The sequence below is a fragment of the Microtus oregoni genome, unplaced genomic scaffold (assembly GCF_018167655.1).
Source record: "Microtus oregoni isolate MIOR12 unplaced genomic scaffold, Mior012 000022F_ref0000154, whole genome shotgun sequence".
Lineage (NCBI taxonomy): Eukaryota > Metazoa > Chordata > Mammalia > Rodentia > Cricetidae > Microtus > Microtus oregoni.
Window position 1 is genome coordinate 17234277 of NW_024543081.1, and position 12749 is coordinate 17247025.

General features: G+C 53.5%; 1 protein-coding gene across 7 annotated transcripts; it reads left to right on the top strand.

Annotated features, from left to right (window-relative positions):
* Positions 1-1772: 1772 nt before the first annotated feature.
* Positions 1773-12677, top strand: Puf60 (poly(U) binding splicing factor 60). Of its 7 annotated transcripts, XM_041672434.1 has the most exons (13): positions 1824-1888; positions 3204-3323; positions 5080-5181; positions 7262-7357; positions 7463-7552; positions 8431-8481; positions 10505-10666; positions 10749-10841; positions 10967-11180; positions 11265-11455; positions 11589-11724; positions 11912-12147; positions 12234-12677. In XM_041672434.1, exons 2-13 carry the CDS (start codon positions 3321-3323, stop codon positions 12531-12533), a joined length of 1674 nt encoding a protein of 557 aa, XP_041528368.1. In that variant the 5' UTR covers positions 1824-1888; positions 3204-3320; the 3' UTR covers positions 12534-12677. The 7 variants fall into 7 exon arrangements, with proteins under 7 accessions (XP_041528365.1, XP_041528371.1, XP_041528368.1 ...); XM_041672431.1 differs by lacking the exon at positions 3204-3323 and having other exon boundaries at positions 1773-1888; XM_041672433.1 differs by lacking the exon at positions 3204-3323 and having other exon boundaries at positions 1844-1888; positions 5083-5181.
* The last annotated feature ends 72 nt before the right edge of the window (positions 12678-12749 follow it).

Below are 12749 nucleotides of genomic sequence, written 5' to 3' on the forward strand. Positions count from 1 at the left end.
CCTACCTGTTTCTGCCTCCTGAGTACTGGGATTAATGTGTGTGTCGCCATCACCTTTGGGCCATTTTCATTTTTTTCTTTGGAAGAAATTTCAGTCAGTGGTCTCTTTTTTGAGACAGGGTTTCTCTGTATAGCTTTGGAGCCTGTCCTGGAACTCACTCTTCAGAGTAGGATTAAAGGCACGTGACACCACCGCCCAGCTCAGTTGGTGGTTTTTATATTCTTGTTTTTTTGGAATGCAACATCTTTTGGGTATCTTTGATTATACTGCTTTCTCAGGGTTTTTTTGTTTGTTTTGTTTTGTCTTTTAAGACAAGGTTTCTCTGTAACATTCCTAGCTGTCCTGGAACTAGCTCTTGTAGACCAGCAACTCAGAGATTGGTTTACCTCTGCCTCCCTCCCAAATGCTATCATTAAAGGCATGTGCCACTACCAACTGATTTCAATTACTGTTCTTCTTTTGCTTCATTTATTGCCTTGGTTCCTTCTGAGTCTTATTTCCTCACCCTTCCTTGCTTGGTGATTCTGGTTGGCTCGTTGTGCTTAAGAATGAGATGCTAAACCGGGCGGTGGTGGTGTATGCCTTTAATCCCAGCACTTGGAAGGCAGAGGCAGTCAGATCTTGGAGAGTTCGAGGCTAGCCTGGTCTACAAGAGCTAGTTCCAGGACAGGCTCTAAAACTAGAGCAAAACCCTGTCTTGAAGAAACCAAAAAAATAAATAAAATAAAAATAAATAATGAGATGCTAAGCTGGGTCTCAGTGCTTCTTTTCCAGAGCGAAGCTAGTTTGCAGCCACTGTTGGCAGAACCAGACCTTCTAGCACCATGTGGTAGGGGCAGAAGTCTTGAGGCAACTACGTTTTTGTTTTGTTTTTTTCCTATCTGCGCTTTTCCCGGAAATTCCAGACACAACCGTCATAAACCAGTCTGCAAAGGCAGCGCCCACCCTTCCCCAACTCCCCAGCAGTTCACTTCTCTGCCCTCTTAGGCTTTGTTTGTTTTCAATATAGCTCCTGTGCTACCAAAGGGACTCCGTAAGGGGAGGAAAACATTCTGCCTTATTTTGCTAGAGATCTCTATATTAAATTCTAAAATTTTCCGGGGTGGAAAGCACAATGGCTATCTGGGGCAGCTAAAGGTGCCTGAGCTTATTTGGTGATGTTTTGCAGGCAGCTTTGGGACTCGGTGAAACTCAAGACAAACGTCAAAGCAGCTCCTCCGCACACAGCACAGATGATCATACAGGTTTAAACATACACAACTTAGGACTTGGGGACCAGCGTGCCCACAGGACTGTATACACAACTGGCTGGGGAACCATCTCTTGGGTCCACCGGCATGTCACCCGTTTTAAAAGGCTACTCGTTCACAAGGAAAGAGATTGTGTTTCCAAATAAATGCAGACTCCTGACTTCAGAGACGGACAAAACAAAGATGCAGCAGTTCTTTTGTCTCTTGTCTCAGATGTCAACGGACGGAGTCGAGAAGGGATCAGCCGCACTTTTCCGCTGCTTTCTGCGAGGGAATTTAATCAAAATAACGGTGCTGGTAAAATAGGCAGACGGAACTGATTCAAGAACGCTACAGGACGAACTCCGCAGGCCTCTCCGGGCCGCCACTCCCACACTCCCGCCCGCCCCGGCCCCGCCCCGGTCCGCCCCGGTCCGCCCCGGCTCCGCCCCGCTCCGTTCAGTTTTAGTCCGGTGCGTTAACTGCCTGCTCCGCCCCGGAAATGCGTTCCGATCTCCGTCCACGTAGCTAGGGAAAGGTCTATCGCGAGAATTCCGCGTCCGGTGCCCAGATCGCGCGAGATTGCGGAGGGATCTGGGGCTTGTGGCGCGCGCGGCGGCCGCGACGGACGCAAGATGGCGACGGCGACTATAGCTCTTGTAAGTGAGTCCCTCGCGGCCGGGGGCGGCAGTCAGCTGGTGGGAATGAGTCGTAGGCCGGGCCAGGATGCGGAGGGCCTCTGGGTGCGTAGCGGCTTGACCGGGCCTCACACGGACCCTCTTGTGGCCCCCGGCACGCGGGGCGGGGGCGGAGCGGGCGCGCGCGGCCGCTGCCGCGACTGTAGCTGTAGCTTCCGGCTCGAGGATTCCAGTTTCCGGCGGCTGGGCGGGGTGGGCCGACCGCAGGCGGCCCAGCTGGGTCCCTCGCAGGGCGGTCCTCGCTCTGCTGAGGTTGGGCGACAGCTGTCTAGGCGGCCGGCGGCGTCAGGGAGCCTTGGCGCCTGCTCTGGGCCTCCGCGACTGCGCCTGTGTTGGGGACGCGGAAGGGGCGGACCCATGACATTTGCTCTGCGCCGTGGTGCACAGAGAAGCGGGTTTCCCATTTTGTTACCCCACAATCCTCCCACATCTTTCGAGCAATCATTCTTCCCCAGGCTCTGTTGGAGAACCCAAGAGTCAGTGCCTGCCTTGGTCGCAGGTCTTTTGGCGTCCTAAGACTCTGTTCACCCAGTGTCTTGTGCTGGCGAGCCTCCGCCTGCTCCGCTCAGCTTGCTCCCTGGTCAGTCAGGAATATTCCGGGAGTGTCTGCCACAGGTCTTCCCACTTAAATCTTAGGAACCATGTATCTCTTGGACCTAACCCCACTGCAGCCCAGCTTTTTATTCACTGCCACCCTCACCAAGAAGGATGGAGCAAGGTCTGGGAAGACTTAAGCAGGATTCATAGGGCCAAGTTATACCCAGGCTGCCATTGCTCGGCCCTTGCTGGGAGCCGCACCCTCATACTTGGAAAGGGGCTCTTGCCCCAGTTTGTGAGGGATAGATCTAGTGTGTGCCACTCACATCGTGGCTAACTTTAAAAAAACAAAACAAAACCATGCTCTGCTGCTTGAAGCTACAGGAGCAAATGGGCTTTGTGGAGAGACAGATTGTTGAGTACTAGGTGACAGTCCTGTCAGATGATAGAAAGGAGAGAGACAAGGTATGAGATACTCTGAACAGCACTGGAGGAGAGTGAAGGCCTTGTTTCTGAGTAACCGCTGGCATTCATGCAGACTGAAAGGTTAGCTGGGGGAGGGGGAGTCAGCTCTGCCATAGCGCGGTGCCAGACAGGTAGTGTCATTGTTGAGATGGGCTCGAGATGGGCACGGGCAGTAAGTCTCACCATTGAAGCAGTTTGAATAGTCTTTGCCATTAGTTGACTATGAGGCCCCTGGAGTTGTCTCTCTCTCTTCCTTGTTTTGCTGCATCCACAGTGCTCAGTACAAGCCTGGCTACCCAGGAAGCAGCACTGCACCTTGTGAAGGGACCTGGACAGATGGAAGACAGCGTCCTGCAGCCAGTCCCATTCTAGGGGCCTGGCACTGCTATCAATGGTACTAATAACTGCTAGAACCTATGGCTTACTTCCCACACACTAAGGGACTTCATGGAAGATGATTCTGTAAAATCTTCGCTGATGCCTGAGAGATAGGCCATCCCCCTGCACAAGAGGAGCTTGAGGCCTAGATTTTAGGTGATTTGCCTCAGGTTATTTAATGTGTCTTATAATGGAAGTAATTCTTTGTTCTGAGCTGGTGAAGGGCAGAGCTTGGCTTGTGCACCAGAGACGCTCAGCAGCACTGTCCCTCAGGGGGACTCCCCCTCTCTTGATGCACCACTTGCCTGGGTTGGGGAGCATTGTGACTACAAGGCCTGCTGGTTTTCCTGGGACAATTGGCTGAGATGCATATTAGTGACTAGCTGAGTTAACAAATGATAGTTTTCTCTAGGTGCTTCCAGTGACTGGTTAAAACAGAATTCTAGACTCTTGGAGAACTCTCTCCTGGGGTAAATGGGCTAAACTGGGTGGTTTTCTTTTGTAGTGTCCATAGGTAAGCTTTCCCTGGAATGCTCTTATGCATTGTCTGTGGCTTTCCGCACTATCTGTCCTTTTCCTGGAGAGACAGGAAGTTATACATAGCCCCATATTCAACCTTCTCACTGGTGTCTGGCTAGTGCCTGAAGCATGCTTTCTCTGTGGGTGTTGAGAAGCAGCTTCTGTTCTATGGGTGTCTGTGCCAAGGAGTCGCCCTTCCATTAGTTTTCTCTGGAATATCATTTCTAAGTCACAGTGGAGCTGAGCTAGGCAGTAGTGCACATTCATATTGGTAGCACCGGGAGCAGCTCTAGGTACAGGCTGGGTCAGCCATAATCTTTGCAGTATACTAGGCTGTCCCTTCTTTAGTAGTCTGATGACCTGAAAGGCCCATCTTGTCCAAGTTGGCCAGCCTCTGGCTTTGTCTCCAAGATTGGGCACAACCATCTCTCTGTCTTTTGATATATAAGGAACATGTTCTTGAGCTGATGGTAGTGAAAGCACTTTCTGACTTCTGTTCACACTGCAATCCCTGAGAACCTGGGGTAGGTTTTAAGGCTCTTCCATCACATCATTCTACTCCTTACCATATTGCCCACCTCTGCCAAGGTCTGTCGGGTGGCAGGGACCACTCTTCTATCTTCTGAGCACTGCCTTTGGATACCAGTGTTCTCTATGTCTCCTGGGTGGGTATTAACCAGTGTAGAGAACTAAGTTCTCAGCTGTCTTCTTAGGGCAGTTTTGCACTTTGGCTGCTGAATGAGGGAAACCTAGATTGGAGCAGAGCTTGTGGAATTACTGGAATAAAGGTTGAGCTTAGAGGCTTGGCCCAAGTGTGTATAAAGCTTGATGGAAGCAGTGTTCCTGCTGCCTGGGGAAGGATGAGAGGATACAGCCAGCTGGTCACCCTGTCATCTAATCTGGCTCAATCTGTTAGCAGAAAAGGGTGGCTTTCCTTGGCCTTGGGCTGTAACACTGCTTGCTCTCTGTCCTTTTCTTTTTGTCCCTTCCCGAGAGACTGTCAACTTGGGCCTGCTCCAGCTGCTGCTCTGCTTTCTGTCGGTACCTTGGGTGGCTGCATATGTGCTGGCAGGGTAGAAGGTATAAGGGCAGTACAAGGTGGGGTTGATGCTGGAAATAAACTCAGCTGACCTTAAGCCCTTGCCCAGCCTCCCTTGTTCTAGATGGGGAAAGCAGCCTTCAGCTTTGGAAAATGAGAGGGTCTGGGTGATGGGTGTGCTTGACTCTTGGTTACATTTCCTTCCTGTCTGCAGCAGGTCAATGGCCAACAAGGAGGGGGGTCCGAGCCAGCGGCAGCAGCCGCAGCGGCGGCGGCGGCAGTGGTGGCAGCAGGAGACAAATGGAAACCTCCACAGGTAACCTTAAACATCATTTCCCTCAGGCCTGCCTGACTGCCCGTGTATCCTTGGGCCTAGAGAGACCCAACTGGGACAAATTGGACTTGTGGTGGGGGACTCCAGTGACCAGCCTCTGCCTTCTGGGTAGACAGTGTCCACAGGACTAGGGCCTTGGCCTGCTTCTGTTTTGTCTCTTGCCTGTGAGAGTCCATCTAGCCTATGCCTGGCAGGACCTGGCAGTTGGCTAGCCAGGCAGCAGGGGGAGGGGATGGAGATGATGGGAATAACTACAGTCCGGCCCTCAATGATTCTGGCTTTGAGCCATTAGCATTGTGCAGAAGGATGGGTCCTCTGTTTCCGAATGGCAGTGTTGTGTCTAGAGCCAGAAATAGGGATTTTCATTTTAGCTCTTTGTTTTCATGTAAATAAAACAACAAAATAACATGTAAGTCAAAGCACACGAATCTTGGGGAACCCCCACCCCCCGCTTCTTTGGGCTTATGGGTGGGTGTGGATGGATTTTGTTCTCTAGTCACTGGCCCATGGGAGTAAGTCTTCTGGGATGTGAAGCTGGGCTCTGTTGTTGCTAGGTGATAGATTCTTTATTCCCACCTTCACAGAGTCCCCCAAGGTTTCAACAAGATAGTGTGGTGGCCTTTGACTAGGCCTTCCAGGCACTGGTGTTTGTGTCGGGGGGCCAGACAGAGATGTTGGTATGCAGCCTAGATCTTGGGACTTTGTGGGGGCTGAAGCTCTCTGTCCTGACTGGCTGCCCAGTATGTCATTGGTTGGTGGGAGAAGGGCCTTTTGTTCACCAAGACAAAGAAGAGATTGAAAAGTTTCTAGGGGGCCCAAGAAGAACTGGCATTTATTTCCATGGCGACAGCCTACTCTAGTGTCACAGCCTCATAGGCCTGGGGCAGAGGACACATCTAATATGAGCCAGACTGCAGTCCTTGGTTCCATCTCTTGAGAGACTTTGGGATCTTCTTGGGACTCTGCCCCCGGGGGGGAGGGGTCTTATAAGTTCCCTGCCTTTTGACCCTTGTCCAGAAACTCAGCACTCTGGCATCCATGATGGGGTTCATGGGGTTTGACTCAGACCCTGCCTGCCTCTTTTGTACTTCAATCCTTGCCTGTTACTCCTATGCTATACTGTGGGCCTTCCTCTCTGCTGTTGCTCTCAAAGGTTGTGTCTGAAAGCCTAGAAGAGTCCCCAGAGGTATTTTAAACTGGTTGGAAATGTGTGCTGGCTCTGTTTGTTACTCCCAGGGTCTGCTGGCTCTGACATTGGGCTTTCCCTGTTTACATGGTTCTTTCCCTCTCCTGCGAACAGCTTGAATATGGCTTTGATAGGAGTAATATAAACAATTCTCGTAGCATTCGATCATGTCCAGAGCCAAGTCTCAAGTCCTCCCCAGCTACTGTCATGTGTTCTACATTTATTTGGCTAGAGTGCTGCTCTGTACCTGACTTCTGGTATGCTGAACACATGACATATAGTACTGTTAATGTACTGAAGTGGACTGTAGCCCCTTGTAGGGCTCATGAACTGAGGAGTAACACTCACCCTTTCTGAGAGGCCTGAAATGGGCATTATTGGAGAGAGGCCCCTTGCCTTGTTCTGGGGTGGCCTGACGACCTGACAAGGGCCGTTGAGGAAACCAAGGAGGTTAGAGTGCTAGGTAGCCTGTAAGTAATGAATCTTTGATCCTGGTTCTGCTCTCTGGGCTCTGGAGCACAGCAGAAGTCGGCTGTTCCTCAGGACTTGGGACAGAGACTCTAGGGTCTCTGTCAACAAGGGGTAGGCACACTGATTTCCTGTGTTAGTTGCATAAGAAGTCCATTGTGCTGCTAGTCCTACAGGGTACCTGCCTGATTTAATGTGTCCCACCCATGAGTCATGACTGTGACAGAAGCCTAAATGGGGATAGCGGTGTCTGAAGGGAAGACCTACATCCTAACCAGGCAGGAGGTAGCTTGTACTGGGGCTTAGATCCTATTCGTTTAAGAATCTAGGGATAGAGGGCCTGTGGGGCTTCTAGGACATGAGAAATTTTGGTTTACTGCTGAACAAATCCTTTGTTTCCTATTCCAGGGCGCAGATTCTATCAAGATGGAGAATGGGCAAAGCACAGGCACCAAGCTGGGGCTGCCTCCCCTGACGCCCGAGCAACAGGAGGCCCTCCAGAAGGTGAGAGTGCACCTCTTGGGCACAACTGCTCAGCCAAGATTGGTGAGGCAGGCCATCCCCCTTCAGGCTGGACTCCCCAGTGCTCCTCACTACCATCTCTTGCAGGCCAAGAAATATGCAATGGAGCAGAGCATCAAGAGTGTACTGGTGAAACAGACCATCGCGCACCAGCAGCAGCAGCTCACCAACCTGCAGGTGAGCCCCTCCACCCTCCTGCACGCCACTGCCACTATCTTGGGGCTGGCTCTGCTGGAGGCCCTCCTGCCCAGCCTGGGCCAGGAAGCCTTCACTGCCCCTTCCCACTACCTCCACCATCTCCTCCTCTTCTCTGCCTCCTCCTGTGCCTGTGGCCGACTGCCCCCAGAAGGTGTTATCACTCTCAGACTCTCAAGATTCATTCTCTGGACCACCAGGGTCCTCTCTGAGGCATGAGTGGCCTGGCCTTTCCTCCTGTTGCTTGATAAGGCCCCTTCACCCCCTTCCCACTCCTTCTCTGTAGCTCTGCCCAATTCTCCTTCTTGGTCTTCCCACTGGTGCCTCTGGGTCTCCATCACACCCTTGTCACCCAGGCTGTGCACAGCCATGGTGGCAGCATGTAGGTTGTGATCCTCCCTGCCCCTATGGTCAGGCCTTTATCCCTGGGCCCTCGACTGAAGGGGCAGTCTAGGGGTATGCTCCACTGGGCCCTACTCTAGGCTGGAGGCTGTGATATCTGTGGGAAGAAGCCTATGTGAAGCTGACAGGTTCCTGGGCCTTGAGCCTTCCCCACCCCCAGGTCCAGCCCTCAAATATTCATACTGGCTGTTCACTGTGCTCTGTCCATCCCTCTCCTCCCTTCCTTCTGCCCTCGCCGGTCTTGCTGCAAAGGCTGTGGGGCAGGGCACCTGGGGCTCTGAAGCCCCCCCTGGGCAGGTGCCAGTGACCAGCCAGAGTGACCAGCAGTGTGGGAAGGCAGGCGGGCCTCCCTGGCAGGGCGGGGACTCCGCGCCTTGCTGCTGTCTGCGTGAGGTGTTGACGAGAGCGGGAGACTGCTCGGCTCCAACAGACTGAACTCTGTCTTTACTGTCTTTCAGATGGCAGCAGTGACAATGGGCTTTGGAGATCCTCTCTCACCTTTGCAATCGGTCAATAGAAATGCTCACTTCTTCTGGGGCTCATGTCCTTAGTCAGGGCTAGAGGGGGGCAGTGAAGCCCACTGCTGGGGACCTTGCTCCCCTGGCCGGCCCTGCCCGCCAGCTCTGGACGAGCACAGCAGAGCGCCAGGCATGGTGGGGCCAGTGGTGTGGGCACTCACCCCGGGACCGCCCCTGGGGAGGCCTTCATCTGCTCTGAGGGCCCACCTTAAAACTAACCGGCCAGGTAACTGCGGAGGGCAGCCGCGGCAGCCAGCCAGGGAGGGTAGCTGCCAATGCCAGGCTCATATGTGCCTTGTCACCCCATGTGGGGGATGTACCTGTGGACCTCCAGCTCCGACAGTCTCCAGGCTGCCCGGGCTCTTGGGTTGGGGTCAGGCCGCTGATAAGAGAGGGGTCCTAACTGTGGCCCCATCATACTCTGGAGGGAGGATGGATGGATGGGGTGTGGGCTGGGGACCTGAGTGAGCAAGAGAGGGAAGGGCATATAACAATTTGGGTCACAGACCTAGCTCTCAGCAAGGGGTAGATGTCATGTGGCCATGGCTGCAGTAAACAGAGGAGTCTGGGAAGGAGATGGCTCTTCCTTGCCCAGAGGCAAGTTGAAGTGGCCAGGCCCTATCCTGGGGAGATCCTGTGGGAAAGACATGGCTCATTCTCTGGGGTATTCACTTGGAGGGCCATCCCTGGATGAGTTGCCCTCATATTTGAGACATACTCTGGGAAGCACCTGTCTGATAGGGAGCTGTTGACCCTCTGAGGAGTCCTGGGAGATGTGGTCAGAGATACCTGTAGTTGGTCAGTCTCACCTTGAAGGGAAGACTTAGACTCTCTTGTCAACTGTGGCCTGAAGGACAGTTGTAGCTTCATGTCTTTGTGGGGCTTAGAGAAGGGGTGGCTCTACCCTTGCGGCCCTTCATCTGGGCAAGAGCCTGAGGTTTCTCAGGAGCCAGTTTGAGGGACTGGCCCCCAATTCAGGGAACTCCTAATGTGAGGAAAGATAGGCCCCACCTGGGTGAGTCCTGTGTTTGTGGACCTTTTAGTCCTCTCTCTGAGGGAGACTGGACTATCCTAGGCCCGCTAATGTCTAAAGAAGTAAACTGGTCTCTTGCCACTGGGACCTTTGTTAGGGTGAGAGGAGCCCTGTTTGTGTTAAGGAATAAGGCCCTGCCAGGCCTTGTGGCTCTAGAACCCCTTGCCTGGCACATCTATAAAGTGTTGGAGGGAGCCTTTCCCAGGGCACGGGGAGGTCCCTCATTGCAGTGGCCCAGCTCACTGCTAGTCCTGCCAGCTTCCCAGCCCCAAGGATCCCTGAGGCTTCTTCATTGGGTTTTCTGCTGCCTTGTGATGCTCTTACCTAGGCCAGCTCTTGTGGCTACAGTCATGTGCTCCAAGCAGCTCTTTTTTGTGGGAGGTGTTGGGATGGGAGAGTGTAGAGCATACTGAGTCCTCACCTATGTTTCCCTGCATGAGCAGCTTGCTCCTTGTTCTCTCCAGAGCGCCCCTGTCTGGGCTCCCAAATTCCTTCCCTGGGATCTCTTCTGGGCAATGGCTGCCCTGTCTTCTGCCACCCTCTCTTCTGGCCTCCATGCCAGTAGGTGTCTCTGGCTTGGACAGCTCCTCCTTCCCTCTTCTGTCCCAATACTTGGCTGGACTAGTGGGAGGATCTCCCAACCTAGCCCAGGTACCAGGCCCCCAGACTGGAGAAATGGGCTGAATTACAGAGCTTTCATTCAGCCTTGGCTTCTGACCACCTGTCAGCTCTGCTGCCATAGTCTGTCTGGGACCTGGGTGGGTTGGGTACTTCCATGTCCTGCTGTTGGGCCTGGCCTTCCTTGGGGTGGGGTCCTGTTGACCCCTAAACCCTGGCTGCAAGAGCCCAGCCTGCACTTCACTGCTGCGTGGGGAGTCCTTCCCACAGCAGAGCTGGGCGGGTGGGCCAGGATGGGAGAGGGCTGCTGAGTCTCCTGCCTTCCTGACAAGCCAGTGGCTCTCTCCTTCTGTCCTGCTGCAGATGGCAGCTCAGCGGCAGCGGGCACTGGCTATCATGTGCCGGGTCTATGTGGGTTCCATCTACTACGAGCTGGGGGAAGACACCATTCGCCAGGCCTTTGCTCCCTTTGGCCCCATCAAGAGCATTGATATGTCCTGGGACTCTGTTACAATGAAGCACAAGGTAAGCAGATCGGAGTTACCCCAGTGCCCTAGCTTGCCCTCCTATCTGCTTTCCTGGGCTGATGGCAACTTCCTGTGTTTAGGGCTTTGCCTTTGTGGAGTATGAAGTCCCAGAAGCTGCACAGCTGGCCTTGGAGCAGATGAACTCAGTGATGCTTGGGGGCAGGAACATCAAGGTAGCGACATGGTTTGGTCTTGGGCCTAGAGCTGAGAATAAATGAGTTCTTGTGTGCTCACATAAGACAGACAGTCACCACAGGCCTAGGCCGATGCTAGACTTTGTTCTTAACCTCTTCTATAGGTGGGCAGACCCAGCAACATAGGACAGGCTCAACCCATCATAGACCAGCTGGCTGAGGAGGCTAGGGCTTTCAATCGCATCTATGTGGCCTCTGTACATCAGGACCTCTCTGATGATGACATCAAAAGTGTATTTGAAGCCTTTGGCAAGATCAAGTCTTGTACACTGGCCCGGGACCCTACAACTGGCAAGCACAAGGGCTATGGTTTTATTGGTAAGTTTGGGGAGAGACAAGGAAAAAGAGGGAGCCCACCTGGTACTGGGGCTGGCCTTCCTCACTGCTCATCCTGCCCTGCAGAATATGAGAAGGCCCAGTCGTCCCAGGATGCTGTGTCCTCCATGAACCTCTTTGATCTGGGTGGCCAGTACTTGAGGGTGGGCAAGGCCGTCACACCCCCCATGCCCCTGCTAACACCTGCCACGCCTGGAGGTCTCCCGCCTGCTGCTGCTGTGGCCGCAGCTGCAGCCACAGCCAAGATTACAGCTCAGGTGAGAGCTGGTGCAGTGGAGTGGGTTTGACAGTGGGTGGATAGGCACACTGATCCTTTGGGAACTGGCTCTTTAAATGGTTTTGGGTAGAGATAGCCAGACTAGAAAGTGACTGGTTGCCTTTTGGTTGCAGGAAGCAGTGGCTGGAGCAGCAGTGCTGGGTACTTTAGCTACACCAGGACTAGTGTCCCCAGCACTGACACTGGCCCAGCCCTTAGGGGCTCTTCCCCAGGCTGTCATGGCTGCCCAGGCTCCTGGAGTCATTACAGGTGAGTATGAGTTTCTCCACCATTCCTTACGCCTCACCTTGAGGCTGTCTTCAGCTTCCCAACTCATACTTATTTCAGTATAACCCTTTGAACCCAGGGCAGGCTGGCTATAGCTATAGCCAGCCAGCGCTCTACTCCTCAAGGAGGGTGTATGTGTGACTATTGAACTTGGTTGGTTTTGCTGCAGGTGTGACCCCAGCCCGCCCACCCATTCCAGTCACCATCCCCTCTGTGGGCGTGGTGAACCCCATCCTAGCCAGCCCGCCAACGCTGGGGCTGTTAGAGCCCAAGAAAGAGAAAGAAGAGGAGGAACTGTTTCCTGAGTCAGAGCGGCCAGAGATGCTGAGTGAGCAGGAGCACATGAGTATCTCTGGCAGCAGCGCTCGCCACATGGTCATGCAGAAGCTTCTCAGAAAACAGGAGGTAGGCGGTGCAGTGCCAGTGCCTCTCTAGGGAGAGTGGGTTGAGTGTGGTCCATAGGCCACAGCATTCACTTCCCTTTCTCACAGTCCACAGTGATGGTTCTGCGCAACATGGTGGACCCCAAGGACATCGACGATGACCTGGAGGGAGAGGTGACGGAAGAATGTGGCAAATTTGGTGCTGTGAACCGGGTCATTATCTACCAAGAAAAGCAGGGCGAGGAGGAGGATGCAGAGATCATCGTCAAGATTTTTGTGGAATTTTCCATGGCCTCAGAGACTCACAAGGCCATCCAGGCCCTCAATGGGCGCTGGTTTGCTGGCCGCAAGGTGGTGGCTGAAGTGTATGACCAGGAGCGTTTTGATAACAGCGACCTCTCTGCGTGACTTTGGCCCCCTTTCCTGGACTTGCACTTCCCCCTTATTTCCTTTGGGTTCTGTAGAGTGTTAACAGTGGTGTCCTTGGGACCAGGCACTCTAACCAGCCCACCCTGTAGTGTACATAAAGGTGCAGATACTGCTGGCCCTGAATCCCTGTCTGAAGTTGGTCCCTTGACCCAAGTCGGCTGCGTGTGGGGTCTCTTGTCTATCTTGACAGGGCAC

Bases quoted from the DNA above. Each gene is read 5' to 3' on its own strand.
- Puf60 (XM_041672431.1), top strand. From the start codon at position 1,865: ATGGCGACGGCGACTATAGCTCTT. The intron at 7,553-8,430 runs GTGAGCCCCTCC...ACTGTCTTTCAG, and splicing joins AGCAGCTCACCAACCTGCAG to ATGGCAGCAGTGACAATGGG. The intron at 12,148-12,233 runs GTAGGCGGTGCA...CCTTTCTCACAG, and splicing joins AGCTTCTCAGAAAACAGGAG to TCCACAGTGATGGTTCTGCG.